We start from the raw sequence: 20,063 nt of genomic DNA, 5'->3' as shown, positions 1-20,063 counted from the left end.
ATCAAAAGATATATGGGGCCTGACCAGGCGGTAGCACAGTGGATAGAGCATCGGACTGGGACGCAGAGGACCCAGGTTTGAGACCCTGAGATCACTAGCTTGAGCGTGGGCTCATCTGGTTTGAGCAAAGCTCACCAGCTTGGACCCAAGGTCACTGGCTTGAGCAAGGGGTTACTTGGTCTACTGTAGCCCCCCGGGTCAAGGCACATATGAGAAAGCAATCAATGAACAACTAAGGTGTCGCAACGAAAAACTAATGATTGATGCTTCTCATCTCTCTCCATTTCTGTCTGTCCCTATCTATCCCTCTCTCTGACTCTCTCTCTGTCTCTGTATATTAAAAAAAGGCATATGAGGGCTAAATGGATAACAAAACAATATTCCATTAACAAGAAAGTCACTTCAGATCAAGACACATACTGAAAGTAAAACGATCGAAAAGATATTTCATGAAAATGAAAACAAACAAAAGAACTAGAGTAGCAATACGTACACTGGACAGAATGTATATTTTTAAAAAAAACACAAAATAAACAAGCAGAACAGAAGACTCAGAAATAGAGAACATTTTGATGGTTTCTGGATGGGAAGAGAGTTGTGGGGATGGGTAAAAAAGATGAAGAGATTAAAAGGTACAAATTGGTAGTTACAGAACAGTCAGTAGGATGTAGAGAACAGCATAGGGAATATAGTCAGTAGTGTTATAACAATTATGTGTGGTGTCAGACGGGTGTCAGATTTATTGGGGTTATTGCTTAGCAGGTTATATAATATCTGATCACTGGGTTGTACACTTGAAACTAATATAGTATTGAATGTCAGCTGTAATTGAAAATTTTTTAAATCATTTAAAGTAAAAAAGAGCTCAAAAAATAAAAATAAAAGCATCATAACCAAAATATAAATAAAATAAATTAAAGTAAAAAGGAAAGCAATGAAGGAAGAATGTCTTCAAAATTCTGATGGATTTCCAACCTAGAATTCTCTACGGAGCAAAGCTGTCAACCAAATGTCAAAGTAGAAAAAGACATTTTTAACTATGTCAGATCTCAAAAACTGTGCTCCCCTGCACTCTTCCTCAGGAAGCTGCTGAAAAATGTGTGCCACCAAGAGAAAGTAAAGCCAAGGAAGGGAGAGTTGGATTCAGGGTGTAAGGATGCCCAGGATGCAAGAGAGCAATGTTAAAAGATAAACTGAGTCATATTAAATTTTTTAAGAGTTTAGTTGAGCAAAATTAGATTCAAACCAAGCATGCCAAACCAGAAGAGGTTAGGAATGCTCCATCCTGAAGAGCCAGGGGAGGGCTAGTTGTCTATAATTGGTTGTCTTTGTTTTGATTTCATAACCGTGGGCATTCAAAGGCTTAGATTTTGGCTCTGGCTGGTTGGCTCAGTGGTAGAGCATCAGTCCAGCATGTGGATGTCCCAAGTTCAATTCCCAGTCACAGCACACAGGAGAGGTGACCATCTGTTTCTCCAACCCTCCTCCTAACCCTTCTCTCTCTCTCTCTCTCTCTCTCTCTCTCTCTCTTTCTCTCTCTCTCTTCCCCTCCCATAGCCATAGCTCAATTGGTTCCAGTGCATGGGCCCCAGGCACTGAGGATGGCTCTGTGGAGCCCCCACCTCAGGTGCTAAAAATAGCTCAGTTGCAAGCATGGCCTCAGATAGGCAGAGCATCAGCCCCAGGGTTGCCAGGTGGATCCCAGTCGGGGTGCATACCACAGTCTGACTCTCTATTTCCCCTCCTCTCACTTGGAAAAGAAGAAAAAAATCATAATAATAAAATAAATAAAGGCTTAGATTTTGGTTTGCTTCCATAGACTATCATGGCATGAGGGCCATCTCAGTCTTACTTAATTGCTTTAAAAGAAATAAAGAAAACCTCTGGTTTCCCAGGGTCTGTGGGAAGGGAGTTCCCAAGATATAGCAACCCTAGAAAGCAAACAGTCCACACAGACTGTAAACTTCTTGTAGAATACCTGATATGATTTAATTTATAGAGAGGAGATTTACGTAACCTAGCAAATCTGAGGACTTGAATTCAAGATAATCACAAGAAAACTTAGCAAACAAAGACATCAAGACATATAGACTACTGCAAAGATATATCCTGCAGAAAAAGCAAGAAATCATAACTGACTATGATGACCAACCTGTGAATACTATTTATATAAGTCATGCTAGAATAAATACCAAATATTGATCTTATGAAAATTGAAGACAAAATTATATTGGAGCCCTGGCTGATTGGCTCAGTGGTAGAGCGTCAGCCCAGTGTGTGGAAGTCCTGGGTTCAATTTCTGGCTAGGGCACACAGGAAAAGCCCCCATCTGCTTCTTCTCCACCCCTCCCCGCTCTCCTTTCTATCTCTCTCTTCCCCTCCCGCAGCCAAGGCTCCATTGGAGCAAAGTTGACCCAGGTGCTGAGGATGGCTCCATGACCTCTACTTCAGGCGCTAGAATGGCTCTGGTTGCAACAGAGCAACAGCCCAGGTGGGCAGAGCATTGCCCCCTAGTGGGCATGCCGGGTGGATCCTGGTCAGGCGCATGTGGGAGTCTGTCTCTCTGCCTCCCCGTTTCTCACTTCATAAAAATACACACACACACACACAAAATCTATATTGGTATAATGGGGGTGGGGGGAATGACAAGAAACATACATGAATATAGTGGTAGTATAGAGGTGGGAGAGATAACTCCTCATCTGTCATAATAGAAAGTAATTAAGATAGAAAAATTAGTAATAGTTGTATGTTATTTAGCAATATAGAAGCAGCCAAAAGGTGCATCTGAATAAGCAAGAAATAAGGGATGGTCTTATAAAACTTTTAACTCTTTAAATTGTATGCATGTATATTTCTGTATAAATAAAAAAAATAAAAATTTAAATATAATAAAGTATATAGTTTTCTCATGAAGATCAAGAATGTATACTTACAGGCAGCATGAAAAATGTGGAATGTTACACAAAGGCTACTTGTGATTTGGGATGAAATTTCCAGTGATGTCGTCTCGCTGAATTGCAAAGAAGCTGTAAAAGACTTGAGTTATGAAAAAGCTTGTAGATGACTCAAAACATACATCTCTAGTAACAACCAAAATAACTGACAGTGGAGATACAAGTGGATATGAATTAAAATTATTTTATAAGCTATGAGTAGGGAGAAGGTAGTATTTTTAATTTTATATTTATCATATAACATGGAATTTTGCATCATTGCTCTTCCTCTTTTGTGAGCATTTTAGTTCTGTATGTTGACACAATTTATACCAAGATTTCAAAAAGTTATCATTGTTTTTTATTTGTTTTTCAGAACTTAATAACTTTTATTGCCTTTGTTTTTCAAGCCACACTCTTGACCCATGTAGTGTAACCTTTTCATGACATGCTTGTATGGCCTTCTCAGAAGAGAGAGAAAACTGTTTCTTGCCTAAATAGCCAAGCCTCTCCCTTTTATCCATCTTCTCTGGGATTTCATAGACAGTGCCCAGAGCAGAAGTGCCTAGCTCATAGCTGGTGTTCAATAAATGTGTGTTAAAGGAGTGGTTCTCTGCTAAATTCCAGTCAAATTCAAAACACTGAGTGAGTGCTAGGGTATTCTCACTCAAAGTGAGAAGCCCTCACTTTGAAACCCTCTGGAGTGAGGCAAGTTAACGAGTGAAATCCTTCCAATGCGAACTGTGGCAAAGTGATGGTTGACAGAGGGGAAGGGTTTTGGGGGACTGGGCAAAAAGGGTGAAGGGATGAAGAAGTACAGATGAGTAGTTACAAAACACTCATGGGGATGCAAACTACAGCACAGGGTATGTAGTGAATAATATTGTAGTAACTAAGTGTGGTGTCAGATGGATACTGGAAATATTGAAGGGAACACTTTTTAAAAGATCTGATTATCTAACCTCTATGCTATGAACCTGCAACTAATACAAAATAATATTGAATGTCAACTGTAACTGAAAAAAAAAAATTAAATTTAGAAAAAGAACATAAGGGAGACGGAAGGCTCCATCTAAATGGGAGAGTAGAAAAGTGAGGTTGATGTGGTTGAATAATCATAACAAGAAACACTATATAGTGCATTCTACATGCGCTGGTCCAATCACTTTACGTGTAAAAACAACCTTACAACAAAAAATTTATGAGGTAAACACTATTATTATCTTCATCACCATTTTGCCCACAAGAAAACCAAGATGCCTAAAGACTAGGTGCTCAAGCACAATGGCTAACAAGTGGTCGGGCCGAGATTTTAAACCCAACCGTTCCAACTGCTATGCCATATTGCCTCTCTAATTTTTTAAAAGAAGCTATACATTTATATGGAGTCTACAATTCTGATATGTTGGCAAGTAATTTTTTTTTTTTTTTTGGCAAGTAATTTTTTAAAGCACTACAATCCAAGCAAAGCATGCTGGTGTATGAATTCTTCTCAGGTTTTGGGTGGTTAAAATACAGTGCCAGGGTGTACAAACCACAACCACGTGCCCAAAGCATGCATTGCCACATTCAGCGTGCCCCGTAGGCATGATAATGACACTTGTCAGGAGCTCATAGAGATTTGGACCCACTTCTGGGTTCAACTTTTTCACTCCAAGGGCATCCACCCTGATAAACCTTTCAAACCTCAGGTATGGACCCCGTCAATGGAGAAAGAGAAGGATCTGAAAAACATGAGAATGGCCACCATACTTGTCTCTAAACCATAAGAAGTTTCAAACCTTTCTGCAAATCTTTGTGTGTTTGTCCAAGAGGTCACAATTTTCCTGTTACAAAGATAACACAGATGGGTTTGGTGTATTTTCTTGTCTCTATTATTGTTTAATTTCAGATCATTTCAGTGGAACATGGATTTTTTTGAACCAAGGGAAATATTGAATGTTCTGTGATGGTAACTTCTGCTTAGCAAAATATTGTGTAAATTCATTAACTGATGCTAGAAAAGTTGTGCTTGCCGGTAATAACTAAGTTTTTATTTGTGCCCCATGCCCAGAACAATTTGCTGTTCTGAAATATGACATGAGTAAAAAATGCTAGATATTTATATTTCTCTGGAGGAGTTATTTCAAATCATTGAGTGGAGGTATAAATTATGAATTAATTGCAGTGAGTAGAATATTTTACATTCCTTACTAGAAGCCAAGAATAATGATTAAATGCATTAACATTTCTTGTGAACTAATTTAGACAGTCAGTAAGGTATTGGCATATGTGATTGCTTTTTCTTTCTGTGTTGTGTTGAGATATTAAACCATCTGTTCTTGTGCATAAACATTTTTCCAGGATTCAAATGGGATTATGGACTATGATATGGTTCTATGATTATTATGGGGTGATCAGACTGTTTATAAGAAAATTTTACTTTAGGGGTCTTTTAATGATCACTACAGGCTTAGGTTGGCAAATAATCTCCTTTTAGAAGCAATTTTTTTTTCTTACAAATGTTGGTGTGGTTAATTTTAAGTATCAGCCTAAATTAAATGATATTTCTCATATCTTAAATTAAGATGATATATTTGTACTTATTGAGACTATAGTTCATTTTCAAGATTAATTCTAAGTAGACATATTACTAATTGATTTTTTTTTGTATTTTCCCAAAGTTAGAAGTGGAGAGGCAGTCAGACAGACTCCCCTATGTGCCTGACTGGGATCCACATGGCATGCCCATCAGGGGGTGATGCTCTGCCCATCTGGGGCATTGCTCCATTGTGGCCAGAGCTATTCTAGCACCTGAGGTGGAGCCATCCTCAGTGCCTGGGCCAACTTTTGCTGCAGTGGAGAGAGAGAGAGAGAGAGAGGGAGAGGAAGAGAGAGAGAGAGGAAGGAGATAGAGAAGGGTGGATAAGCAGATGGAAGCTTCTCTTGTGTGCTCTGGCTGGGAATCAAACCCAGGACTTCCACACTCTGGGCCGATGCTCTACCACAGAGCCAACCAGCCAGGGCCACTAATTGATTTTTATTCTCATCAAATTGACATATTCCTAAGAAAATTTATAAAGCTCAAAATTGACCACTGTGCCAAATAATAGTTTTATCTATAAACTGAGTAATAGTTACATGTACATTATTAAATTATGAATATGTATAAAAATATAATTAAGTAACACCAAATATTTACTGCTATCAATAAAATAAAATAGTCACAAAACATTTTAGAACATTCTAGGTATGAATTTGTAAACAGAATTTAAAGATTTATATAGTATATCTAGAAAAAGATTTCCATCTGGGAAAAACAAAAGAATTTTAAATCAGTGATTTTCATTCGCTTTCCCACCCACAACACTTGAGTAATACAGTCCATTTCTATAAACAATGGTGTCCCCTCCCTTGAAAGGAGTAAAGGAAAGCATGGGAGAACAAGTCACACATGAGCACCACTGGGGCTTTTAATAGTCTCGTGTTGAAGCATCCACCCTTTGCTTCCCTCTCTTGAGATTCACAGATTCAAAGAGATTTCAATCTGATAGGCAGCTCTCCAGTTGCTTTCTGCAATTACAATGTAATATGACTTTGCTTTAGTTTTTTGTTTGTTTGTTTGTTCGTTTTACAGAGACAGAGAGTGAGTCAGAGAGAGGGATAGATAGGAACGGAGAGATGACAAGCATCAATCATCAGTTTTTCGTTGCGACACCTTAGTTGTTCATTGATTGCTTTCTCATATGTGCCTTGACCAGACCTTCAGCAGACCGAGTAACCCCTTGCTCGAGCCACCGACCTTGGGTCCAAGCTGGTGAGCTTTTGCTCAAACCAGATGAGCCCACACTCAAGCTGGCAACCTCGGGGTCTCGTACCTGGGTCCTCGGCATCCCAGTCCGACACTCTATCCACTGCACCACCGCCTGGTCAGGCGACTTTGCTTTAGTTTTTAAGTTTATGAGTACTTGAAACATTTTTACATCAAGAAGATGTCATGTGCACATTTCTAATTTGTCAATCATCTCTGCTTTACATACAAACTATATTTGCATGAACTGTTGTTATAAAATAGGAAATGTAGAGTAGTAGATGAATCGTGGATCTAAAGGTGTGACTATCCCATCTTCATTATTGCAGCACCATCCAGTAGGAAACCAGGTGATCCCCTTGTCATTTCAGATATCAAAAAAGGCAGCGTGGCACACAGGTAAGGAAATGGCTTTTCTGGTTTATTCCAAGGCATTTCTTAATTAAAGCAGAAACAATCCCTGGCACACCTTAGGGCCTAGGCAGACCTTGCTAATGGATTGTGGTAGTCTCAATAATTTCCAGGCAGCCACCGTTAATCAATCATACTTGACATTCCTAATGCCAGTGTACTTTTGTAGAAAGCTCTCATCGTGTCAACTTATTTCTGTACCCAGTACAGAAAGCATATGCCTGAAAATGCTTTTTGAGGCCTTTCATGAGTCCAATATATGCTCTCTTTCACTGACCTCGTCTATCTTTCATTTTCCAACTAAAAATCTGAAAATGGCCTCAGTTATGATAAACACCGCCCGTGGAGATAATAGCTTGTGTAAGAGCTTTGCTAGATGCTAGAATGTTCTTCCTGGCCAAGCCAGATCCTTGAGGCTTAATGTTTATATCTCCCATTTGGTCCATATACCATCAAAATCAGGAAATCTCAAACTTTTGGTTTCATAGATCAAAATATTTTTTAAATGATTTGGGAATACTAGCATAAGGCTGGTAACTTTTTTTTATTTTCCACTTAAGGACTTTTAAAAACCTATTATTGTAGTTATTTCATTAGAGAAACATTTTTTTTTAATAAATTTTTATTAATGGTAATGGGATGACATTAATAAATCAGGGTACATATATTCAAAGAAAACATGTCTAGGTTATTTTGTCATCAAATTATGTTGCAAACCCCTCGCCCAAAGTCAGATTGTCCTCCGTCACCCTCTATCTAGTTCTCTGTGCCCCTCCCCCTCCCCCAACTCTCTCCCTCCCTCCCTCCCATGTCCTCCCTCCCCCCCCCCCACCCTTGGTAACCACCACACTCTTGTCCATGTCTCTTAGTCTCGTTTTTATGTTCCACCAATGTATGGAATCATGTAGTTCTTGTTTTTTTCTGATTTACTTATTTCACTCCTTATAATGTTATCAAGATCCCACCATTTTGCTGTAAATGATCTGATGTCATCATTTCTTATGGCTGAGTAGTATTCCATAGTGTATATGTGCCACATCTTCTTTATCCAGTCTTCTATTGAAGGGCTTTTTGGTTGTTTCCATGTCTTGGCCACTGTGAACAGTGCTGCAATGAACATGGGGCTACATGTGTCTTCACGTATCAATGTAGAGAAACATTTTAACACTCAAAAAGTAGTAAGGATAGTGTGTGAGTTTAGGTCTATAGGTATAGGCTCAGCTGTGACAAAGAGACCCACAGACGGAGTGGATACACAGGACAGCACTTGCTCTCATGTAGCAGTTGGGAGCTGGGCAGGCAGTGCAGGGCTGGGAAGACAGCTCTGCCGTCCGCGCCAGCTTGCTCAGCACTGCAGTTTCCTAGCCACAGAAGGGAAGTGGGGGTGGTACCGAGAGAGTCAGGGGTGTGCATCTCTAGGGGGTGATCCCAAAGAAGGAAGGAAAGAATGGATATTGAGAAGCAATTAGGAATCTCTGTCACAGACATGAGGCATAAAGGATAGTTCTTTTCAATACATAGCCTTATTTTCTAATATAAGTGTATACATATATGTACATTTAAACACATATACTTTTATATTCGCTTTCTCATTTTGTGGTAGACCTTCAAAACTTGCAATAGACTTTCATTGGTCCATAGCTAGAACTAGACTCTCAGTGGCCACACTCCAGGTAGGTAGATCAGGTTCACCTTTTCTCCCTCCTGCAGCCACAGTGAGTTTCCCTGTGCAGGTGGAAATGGCAGAGGTGCCAGGTCTCAGACCTCCACTAAGTCCATCCCACCTTGACTTCCCTCGCTCCCTCAACCCTCTCCTGGAATCTAGACAGCCTAAGATCAAAAGTGGCACAACAATGTGGGAAATCATAAGGAAACCTGGCTGTGCACCCGACTTTACCTCCCTTCCCAGGAAGCTTAGAATTCCTGAGTGAATGTCCTGGTCTAGTAGAAGACTGCGTATGACAAAACGGTTTTTGAATACTCTGCAGTGTAATGTCATGGCAGCCATCCAAACTAAGACTGGAAAAAAAGGAGAGTTGTCAATAAAAATCTATTTAAAAACAGTTGAAGCTCTTTTCCTTTAAAGGCTACCATAATGCTCCATTATGCTTAACGCCTCTTAAATGGCCTGATTAAGTGTTCATCATCACTCATATGCCACTATGCACTTACTAACAGAACTGGAACCCTGGAACTTGGGGATAAATTGCTTGCAATAGATAACATTCGGCTGGACAACTGTTCCATGGAAGATGCAGTTCAGATCCTCCAGCAATGTGAAGACCTGGTGAAGCTCAAAATCCGCAAAGATGAAGATAATTCAGGTACTGATGGCCTCCTTAGTTAACACTGATTTCTTTAACTACCCATCTGTCATAAAAGATATTAGATCTCGATGTTTTACATACTCCAGCTGGCTAGTGACATTACAGCAGAGTTTTACGTAGTTAAAAAGGTCTTTAAATTGTGCGTTGAGAGTGTAGTAGCAATTTTAAGTAATCGTGCTTTTAAATGCTGTAATTAAGATATTGTCATTTTATAACCATTATTACAACTGTATTTAAATAATCTTTAAAGATGAAAACTAAATTATCACTCAATACCACCCTAATACAATGAAAGAAGTCATTTTAAAGTTCATGGTTATATTACATAATTAAACCATAGTGCATGTTACATTTTTAATTTTATAAACACATTGCCATTTTACAAACCGTTAAGATCTATCATTTTTATTTACTGCCTTAATTTATTTACCATTCTTTTCTTCTGACTTGGATTGCTTTTAATTGTTTACTATTGTGAATAGTATGATCATGGATATCTTTATGCATAGATATCTTTATTCAACTCTTCCTCTTTTGAGTTATTCATTACGAAGTATTCCTAGAAGTAAGGTTGCTGAGTCACACTGAAATGGAAAACTTGTGGTTCCTACAGAGTCTTGTAACATGTTTTTTTCGAAAAGGGTTGTGTATCCATTTTTAGTGCCTCCAGCAATGTGTGAAGCCATTGGAGAAGTGCTTCTCAAAGTTTCATGGGCCTCATAATCATCTGAAGAGTTTGTAAAACAAATAAGACAGAAACACACTCATACATATAGAGAATATTTAGATGTTTATCAGATGAGAGGGAGGTTGGGGGATGGGAGAAAAGGGGAAAGGAGTAAGAAGTACAAATTGGTAGTAACAGAATAGTTACATCGGGGATGTAAAATGTGAAGTACAGCACAGGGAATATGGTCAATAATGTTATAGTAACTATGAATGGTGTCAGATGGGTACTAGAATTAGCAGAGTGATCACTTCTTTAAGATTTATGAATGTCTAATCACTATGTTGTACACCTGAAACTAATATAATATTGTATTCAACTGTAAATGAAAAATAAAAAGTTATTAAAAAAATAAAAGACAGTTCTTAGGCACTGCTCCCAAATGGGGCCCGGGATTCCGCATTTCTAACAATCTCCTTTGCGACGCCACTCTGGTCCTAGGACCACACTCTGAGTAGCCCTGCAGTAGAAACCCTTCTATTTGGTTATGATAATAATCTAGAGCTAATTGGGAAAAGTCCATTAATTGAAAGAGTTAGCTAATGTGGGGTATTGTAGAAGTATTTATATCCATAATATAAACATTTAATTTAAAATTTTGTCAGTCTTATGGATAAAAACAAGACCTTTCATATGATATTCTGGTGATTATAGTTACAAGTCTCTTTGTTTGCCTAAACCATACCCACAATATACAGTTTGTGATTTCTACTTGTAGGGTTTTGTTATTGTTGTTACTGTTTTAATTTAGTAAAAAATTTAAAATTTTAATGCAATTATAAGCTTACTCCATCTAGATGTTTATTTTCCCCAATGATTTTCAGTTTTTACTCAATAATTAATAGTAGATGTTTGCTTAATAAACCCCTTTATTGAATCTTTCCAAAGCATTGGATTTTATTTTCATAGAACCACTATATTCATATTTCATAGGTTATATAAGAATCATTAAATTACATGGTTACAATAACAAGTAAAACAGATAAAACGGGCCTGGGAATAAATTTAATTGGCTCTAAATGTTTAAGTTTACAACTAAAGAGCCGCAGTAGACGTATACTACACAGGGGTCCTAGAGGGAGAAACCTATTAATCTAGAGCATTTCATGACATTGTTCAATTCATTTTACAGAGGATAGAGAGCAACAATTAATCCAGTAAATTGGTTAATTGGAGCTTGGTTAAGAGAGCTTCTACAGTTTATATACTGCTTACAAAAATCAGGGGATATTTCAAAATGAATACGAAGTGATAAATATTCCCTAATTTTTGTGAGCAATAATTTCATCCAAACCAATAATGAGTTATTGTCCAAGATCTGGAATTGCCTATAATCAAACATTCCAGAGCTAGAGTTCATGGTTATGTTAGGCAATGTGTTTACAATTCCTATTCAAAGTCAAAACAAATTGGCAATTACATCCAACTGTACAGCTGGTAAGAATGATTATGTCCAAATATATAACCAACATTTTAAAATATGCATAGGTTTCTGCTCATTGTTATTTCCCAAGCAACTGATTTGCTGTGCCAACATTTACATTCCTCTCCTTACAGGCATGCTTTGGTTGCACTTTCTTTTGGGGATTTCTTTCAAAAAAGAGATAAAGCCTCCAGCATCCCTGTGGGTTCTGTCCTAAAGAGTAGGCAAAGCCCTGTGGAGAACCCCATTTTGCATGGTTTGCCGAGCTAAGCAGACAGACCTCAGCTACCTTACGCAGAGTGAAAAAGCCGAGCCAGAGGTGAATATGTTTGGAGCTCATGCTTGGAGATGCTCCAGTTCCAAAGCCAAGCTGAGCAGACACACTGGAGACGTTCCGGGAACAACTGAGCATTTGAAGAGCCATAGCCTACTTTCAGTTGTCGCTTTTCTTCAGTTGTTGCTTTCCTGTGGCTCAGTTTTCCCCTTTTAGACCATTCCCCCTGTAGTCCCTATGCCTAACATTACGGTAATGATGATATGCTTATTAAGCATGTCTTCCAGCTTCGCTGGTTGCATTGCTCTGCCTTGCACCTTACCAAGGAGGCGGTAGAACTATTCTCAAACTTTGTCTTTGTTTTTCATTCAGCCATGCAGTCAGCATTTCTTTAGTGTCTATGAGGTAAAAGGCACTATGCTAGGGACTGCCGATTCTTGATTTAAAAAGGACACAATCCCTGCCTGCCCTTAAATCAGTCACCACCTTGTAAGAGAAACAGAAGAAAATCAATAATTAACAATATGATGAATGTTCTAAGGGTATGCACAAAATGTTAAGAGAATGTGGAGGCAGCCATTAATAGCTGGAGAGCTCAAGGAATGCTTCCAACAACGCTGGTCTTGAAATCATTCGAGAGATATTGTTAGAATTAATCAGAGGAAGAGTATGGACCAAGCAGGAGTCCAGAGAGCATGGCACATCTTCTTGGCAGGTGTAGCTGAACAAATACTATGTATAAGGACTCACTAGTCGGAGAGTAGAAAGTTCTACTGAAGCCAGGTCATTAAGGTCCTTCTAAACGTTGTTAAGACATTTGAACTTACCCCAGAAGCCAATGGGGAGTACCAGTTAGCAGGGAAGTAAGGCCATAGTAGTCGGTCAGTGACCACAGGTGCAATCTTTTACCAAAGTCTTTAATGAGACATTTGAGAATATGTGAATCAACTCTGTTTCCAGTCCAGTCCAGTCCAGTCCAGGGTTGCGGGAAGCAGGAGAACACAATGAATAGGAACGCTAGCCTGGCTTCACCATTGACATGCTGGGAAACTTGGAAATTAACTTCCCTGAGCATCAGTTTCCTCATCTATACATGTCCATTTAATGCCTACTTCGCCTGGTGGTTTTAAAATCAAAGGGGGGTAATAAACTGTAGTGCCCAGCAATGATGTGTGGCATCCAGTAAGGCCCAGTGAAAGCTAACAATCAACAGTCAGTTCCAGGGCATTGTGAGAGCTCATTTTAGCTTTCTTTTACAATGGCCAGATGTGGAGCACTTGATTGCTGGTGTTTACCTCCCTCATATTACAGTTTGGTTCAGGAGCCTTTGTATTTGTTATCTTTCATTATCACAGAAACAGAGATTAAGAGACAACCTGTTCTTGCCTGAGTCCCAGGCTCCAAAACAATGGCTGTTACCCAGCCCCAGGTCCTCAAAGGTGCAAATAACCCTCTTGAAATGAAATCTATTGTTTTGCCTTGATTGCATCTAGATTGGATGTAATGCAGAGAGGAGTTTGGTGATCTGAGAAGCAAAACAGTAGAAAATTTGAGGGAATTGTAGGAGATAAATGGAGGCTTCCAAATCTGTCTCAAATAATAGTTTCTAAGGGTCTGCTTAGACCACACAACAGTAAGGAAGCTATTCTAGATGGTTTATTTACTCAGGCCTGACCCCCTCCAAGAAATGTAGCCATCCTCTGAAGTGCATTCCATCACTTTGAGTTGAAATGAACTCTGATTGACCTGCACATTTATGCATTCCAAAGGCTCGCACTCAAATCCAAGCCTCCTATTTGGCCACAGAAGCAGCTGCCGTTATGGATTCGAGCCAGAGAGTGCTCGTTCCGTTAAACAGGCAGCACTCAAGAAGCCCCCAAATAACGTGGCCAATGACGAATGCTGCAGTTTTGCATCTGTTCCGTGTTCCCATTAATTTTCTTAACTAGAACGGAGCAGAGCAAACAAGCAGGATGGCCCCCTTTCATGTCTTTCACTAATAGTTGTAAACCCTCTGTTGCGATATAAAAGCTGCTTATAATATCATTAACATCTGGTTAGGCTCCTTTTTCAACTTACTGACTTACTGGTGATCCTGCATTTTTCCCTTTCAGAAAGTTTCTGTTCTGGTTAAACACCCCCGTTGCTGCTTTCTAAGCTAGAGCAGCCTGAAGCAAAGAGTGTCTTGGAGTGCTTCCACCTCCCACATGGCCTGAGCATCGCTGGCAGTTACCACCTGCTCCTAAGCGGCAGAGCCTTTCACAGGCCAGTTGAGCTAAAGCCCTAGAAGGCAGACAGAATAGAAAGTGCAGCCTGGAGCTGACTCAGCCACTCTTGAGGCTGTGAAGGGAGGGTGTTCCAGGTTGGCTGCTTCCCACGGGGCAGAATAACTGTTAACAATGCACTTGTGACCTTTCATCTCTTATCCTACTGAAAAAGCCCAGGTCTTATTTTCACACTTTGAATGAGCCACATTGGGTTTGCATCACTTTGGAGAGAGAAACTAGACCTTTATAGTGGCCGGCAGGATGTCTCACAGAGCTCTCTTAGAGACCCCTTCCCTCAAGCCAGTGACTGCCTGCTGACATTACCATTCATTCATCCTTTCACTCATTTGTCCAGGCATCCACCAAAGTGTCCTCGGTGCCAGACACAGGTCGAGGCTCTGGGGATATGAAGATAGAAATCTTTGTTTTCTAGGTGACCTTATTCTAATAGAGGAGACAAGGAAAGAGATTTAAAATATTCTAGTGAAAAGAACATTCTAGAACCTGCCTTCTCCACCAAGGAGAAAGTTGGTTCTCAGAGAGTAAGGAATCTTAGGTACAGTGGTCCCTCATAAATCACGGGATCAGGTTCCAGAACCCCCTGCAATAGGCAAAAATCCACGAAGTAACGGCCTTATATTTATTTTATTATTTATATATATTTTAAGGCTTTATAAACCCTCCCCACCCTTATAAACCTTCCCTACACTGTTATTAACCTTTCCCACATTTATTTTGCTTATTTTACCTCAAAAATAATTAAAATAATAAATATATATATAAATACCTATATACCACAAAATCCCGCAATACAGCAAAACACCTGCAGTACAACACTGGATATATACAATTTAGTGAGCCGCGATATGGTGAGGGGCAGCTACGGCTGTCCAACGATTAGTGGCCCTCCAAAGCTCAGCCTGCCTTGAGTGAGTTGTATTCCTTGGTATTTCTCTCGTCAGGAAGAATTTTAATTTAATTTAATTTTTCTTCTTGTGGGGGGCAGAGGCAAGAATTCAAAAGGTGAGAAACAACTAGAAAGATACACAGGAGCTGTGGTATCTCATAGGAGAGGCCTTAGCCCAGCTGAGGAGCCAGGAAAGAGGAGCCTGAAAGACAAGACCTGAGCCGTGTTTTAAAATTGCAAGAGAAATTCTCCAGGAGAATGAAAAATGCTTGTGCACAGGGAGTACCACGAGCCAGGTTAATATAAGAAAAGTGGGTGTAAAGAAACTGCAGTGAGGAAGACTTTAGGAGATTGGATTGGAATCCACCAGTTCGGCAGAACTGATGCCTGATTTTTTGTTGAGTTTGGCGAACTGGTTGTTAAAATGGCACTTGTAATCAGGGTTCTCTCTAAGGTGGGCACCTGGGCAGCTGCCCAGTGTGGAAATCACAAATTTACATGCCTTACTCTTTTTTAATGTTCATCTGTGCAATAGTGTATTCTAAGTGCCTGTAGTAATGTTTGTTCCATCCATAGGTAAAAAAAATTTAATGGAACTATGTTTGTAATCTCTATTTATTCATTTCATAAAATCTAATATATCACTGATGAAATACTACATTTTAATTCCCTTGCATTTATTACTTTAGTAAACAAACATATAATATAAAGAGAAAAAGTGGCAGACAACCAGGGTTGACAAGCTGTCATTTGTTTCAGCTTTTTGTTACACCCAAAATTCCTATGAGATGTTATGAACGTGCTGTTGTTCCCGGAACAATGAAACTAATAGGAAGCTAGGACACAGTGAACCAATAGAAATATAGGTTTCAAGGATTATCTTACCGCCCATTTCAGAAGCTGTGAAAGAATGCTCACAACTTTCCCATGACAAACAGTTTTGTCATACACATTGTCCAATTGTATTTCATCTGCATAGCCTATGCCATTTATTAATTCAGCCTAGAAACTTTCATTTAGTATTGATGAAATGAAGACAATGTATGCTACATTAATATTTTTATTAATATTTTGAAGCTCTTATAACATAATCTAGTTTTGTGTACCTTTTTTATTGTTCTTATTCAAGTATTAAATACGTGAAATAATAAATTACCTTTCGGTATATCATTTTTTTATAGTTAAAACAGTCATTAGGGCAGATAACCGGTTGTTAAATTATTTGAATTCCACCACTGCTTGGAATGGCAGGGTGTCGAGACCCCCCCAGAGATATAGCTCAGCTCATGCAAAGAAAGGCATTCTAATTTATTCTTAAAGAATTGAGGAACCAATGAAAAGTGCAGGTAAGACAGGAATACGTTCAGGTTCAGATTTCTGCCTTCCCAACCCTCTAGGAAGTAAAGCAAAGGCTTTATATGTTGGCAGCACTGGTGAAAAGAAATGTGAGGGAGAGGGATAAACGACAGATCCTTAGTGGTGAAAAAAAATTTGGAGGAAGCCATTGTTATGAAAAACTGGACTGAGCTGAGAGGGGCGTCCCCTCTAGAGCAGGTGGCAGGCGGGATACTTGGGTGGGACCTTCCTGGTTGGCAAATGGGCCAAAAGGGTCTGGAGGAGACGGAGTCTCGGCAGCCACCCCCACACTCTGTGAAAATAAGGAAGCCAAACGAGTAATTAAATTATTCACTGAAGGCATCCACATAGAGTTTTCTGAGAGAATTAACGTTTTTATTAAATTAAATATTATTAAATTAAATCTATTACTATAAATAAAAATGAAATTAAATGGTAGTTAATTAAATATTTATTATTATAAATTTATGAAATAAAATATTATTTAATAAAACAATATTTCATTTAAATTTTTTTTTTTGTATTTTTCTGAAGTTGGAAACTGGGAGGCAGTCAGACAGACTCCCGCATGTGCCCGACCAGGATCCACCTGGCATGCCCACCAGGGGGCGATGCTGTGCCCATCTGGGGTGTTGCTCTGTTGCAACCAGAGCCATTCTAGCACCTGAGGCAGAGGCCACAGAGCCATCCTCAGCGCCCCGGCCAACCTTGCTCCAATGGAGCCTTGGCTGTGGGAGGGGAAGAGAGAGACAGAGAGGAAGGAGAGGGGGAGGAGTGGAGAAGCAGATGGGCGCTTCTCCTTTGTGCCCTGGCTGGGAATCGAACCCAGGACTCCTGCACGCCAGGCCGATGCTCTACCACTGAGCCACCGGCCAGGGCCTCATTTAAAATTTTAATGTTATTATAAATATTTAAATTATTTAAAAATAGAGAAAAATGGTGTAATGAACAATCATATATTACCTACCATTAACAATTGTTAACTTATGATCAATCTTGCATTATCTGCACTCCTACCTTAATTTAAGACTTCTAAAATATATAATTAAATATCAGTTTAAAATACTAGCAATAATTCTTAATAGCATTAAATATTCACTTAATGTTTCCATTTTGCCTGATTTTCAGATAGCTAGGTAGGTAGATAGGTAAGTAGGTAGATAGATAGATGATTGATAGATAGATAGATAGATAGATAAATTTTTTTTTAAATAGTTCAAATTAGGACCCAAAATAATCAACTCACTGCTTTCAGTTGTAATGTCTGTTAAATCTACCCTTTCTCCATTTTGTTTCTGGCAGCTTATTTGATGAAGAAATCAGAAGTCAGCTTCCAATTCTATCATAACTTAAATATGCATCACTTCTTTCTGTGTCCACCCCAATGTCATCACAAGTGTTTCCTTCAAGATGCTGCCATTTTTCATTTCCTTGATTTGCATTTCCATCACTATTTAAATTTGAGTATTCTAACAACTGCTTCTAGCCATAGGGAAGCCTTAGAGACTAATTAAAAGGTCCCTACATAAGGTATCCTGAAACTAATTGTCCTAAACCTGTTTACTTCAACGCTAGTGTTATTTTGTCATCTTGTGATGCAAGGAGCAGAACTGTTCAAAAAGAACACAGAAGACTCAGCCTGGGCTGCCTGAAGACTGAGCTACACAGACAGGTTCCGCCGCTTCTCCCAGGGAGTGAGACTACACCCAAGCTCAACCCTCATGCAGGGTGGTTGTTTGCATCTGAAACTTCCACGGGTTCCTGGGTGCTGGGCAGCTGGACTCCCGGTGCCATTTCCCACAACTCTTATAAAGAGCTGACGGCCAGATCCGGAATGCTCAGCTCCTGCTGACAGAATGTGCTCACACTTGCCTCTGGGAAAACACTGCAGCATCAGGGTCTTTCCACTGGAGCACACACCACACTGAATGAACGCGGGGAGCCCCGTAGTCACCAATATGTAACGATGCCAGCATTGACTCATCAAATGCCTCACCAATACTTTTATCAGAATATTGGTGGCATAGGCTGCAAAGCACATATAACATTCCCAACGATGCCTTATTTATTTTTGTCAAAGCCAGCTCTGAAGAGTGACATATATCATAGTATAGAAAAATGTGGACTTTTTACCTCCATCTCCAGTTTTTGATTGGCAGCGTCCTGGTGCTTCCCTGAGCAGCTTTTAGCAGACTGTAGCTGGCCTGTGGGCCAGAGCTTAAGTAGAAACCTGGAAGAAGTTTGTGAACCCTCAGACAGCTATCGAGGGCTTGATATAGAAGAGTCTCAGCTGCCCATATAAATGGCGTATAATATTGAAGATTTTTATACACTAAGGTGTTGATTCAAGCACTACAGTGTGTGGTTTGGTCTTTAATTCTGTATGCATGGAGCCTATTAGGAGTAGAGCTCTGAGGAAGTGGAGGCCGTGGGTACAGTCCAGAAATCCCCACCCAAAGCTAGAAGTGAAGTGCGTGCTGGCAGGAGAGGACGCATTGCTTCCAATGTGACTCTAAACCTTTCATTTCATATTCTTTGTAATTCTTCACTGCACACACAGATAATTGAATTAAGTCAAACTTTTCTTGACCTCCTTATTGTAAGATTTCCTATCATAAATGAACAGCTACTCGTTGCGGAAATGGGACTGTGTTAATGCCTCACTGTGATACAGTCTGACTGTAAAGCTGGCTATGTTGTTAAAGTAGCTACTGGACCATTTCACTGCGTCCTTAGGTACAGAAGTGAAACAGCCCCTTTACTATTCACAGCTCCCGGCCCGAGGAGTAAAACAAGAAATGTTCAGCATCTTTAAGCATGCTGTCAGCAAGTAAGACCCTGAGACTTCATATTTGCAGTCCAAACACCGACCCATATGGAAAGAATCTCATGACATCTTTCAGACCAAATGCTTTAAGCAGACCACTTCTGCAAGTGTCTTCCTTCCTGCCCATGTTAAATAGTGGAAATTAACCAATGCTTTAAGCAGACCACTTACACAAGAGTCTTCCTTCCTGCCCATGTTAAATAGTGAAAATTAATCTGACAGTGTGGCAGCCTGGTATATGCTACTGAAACATGATTTACATGGCTTTTAGTCTCAAGAAGAGAGATAATTATTCAAACCTCTGTTTCAATATCCATGAATTCATCAACAGGATTTACATTTTAAGACACCAACGGTGGAAATGATATGTAAGAGGTTCTAGATTTCCAAGCCAACCTCTCTAGGCCCCACATAGCCATGTATGTTTTGCTCCAACCCTGAGTAAAATCGACCTTGCTAATATCAAATGTTAGCTTGCTTGTAAAACTTGAATAGGAATTGCGTGGCCTGACCTGTTTGTCACTGCGCAACCCTCTCCTACCCAGATGCCTCCTCAGCCGCACGTTCATTCCACGGGGATTGATGGCACACTCACAGGCGCTGGGCACGCACTGTGCAGGCGTGGACATAGTCCAAAGGGCCTGCAGTGCCAGTGGGGTTGATCGCTCCCAGACTTAAAATCTAAGTCATTAGGCAGTGAACCACTCCCTGCCTGTTAAAACGTAACATCCTACGAAGGAAATGCTACTTCTCAAAATAATTATTTCCTGAGACATAATGCTCTGATGATAATGCTCTGAATTTCTTATTTTATGTCT

The 20,063-nt window shown here is 39.7% G+C and overlaps 1 protein-coding gene across 11 annotated transcripts in view; it reads left to right on the top strand.

Annotated features, from left to right (window-relative positions):
• GRIP1 (glutamate receptor interacting protein 1) overlaps positions 1-20,063 on the top strand; it is a 749,322-nt gene that overhangs the window by 679,653 nt on the left and 49,606 nt on the right. For all 11 annotated transcript variants that reach the window (XM_066258209.1, XM_066258211.1, XM_066258212.1 and 8 more), the window contains 2 exons: positions 7,056-7,125; positions 9,316-9,461. In XM_066258209.1, coding sequence (XP_066114306.1) covers positions 7,056-7,125; positions 9,316-9,461 — 216 coding nt within the window. The remainder of the gene's footprint in view (positions 1-7,055; positions 7,126-9,315; positions 9,462-20,063) is intronic.

The sequence above is a fragment of the Saccopteryx bilineata genome, chromosome 2, assembly GCF_036850765.1.
Source record: "Saccopteryx bilineata isolate mSacBil1 chromosome 2, mSacBil1_pri_phased_curated, whole genome shotgun sequence".
Taxonomy (NCBI): domain Eukaryota; kingdom Metazoa; phylum Chordata; class Mammalia; order Chiroptera; family Emballonuridae; genus Saccopteryx; species Saccopteryx bilineata.
This window is presented reverse-complemented; position numbering and strand designations above follow the sequence as displayed.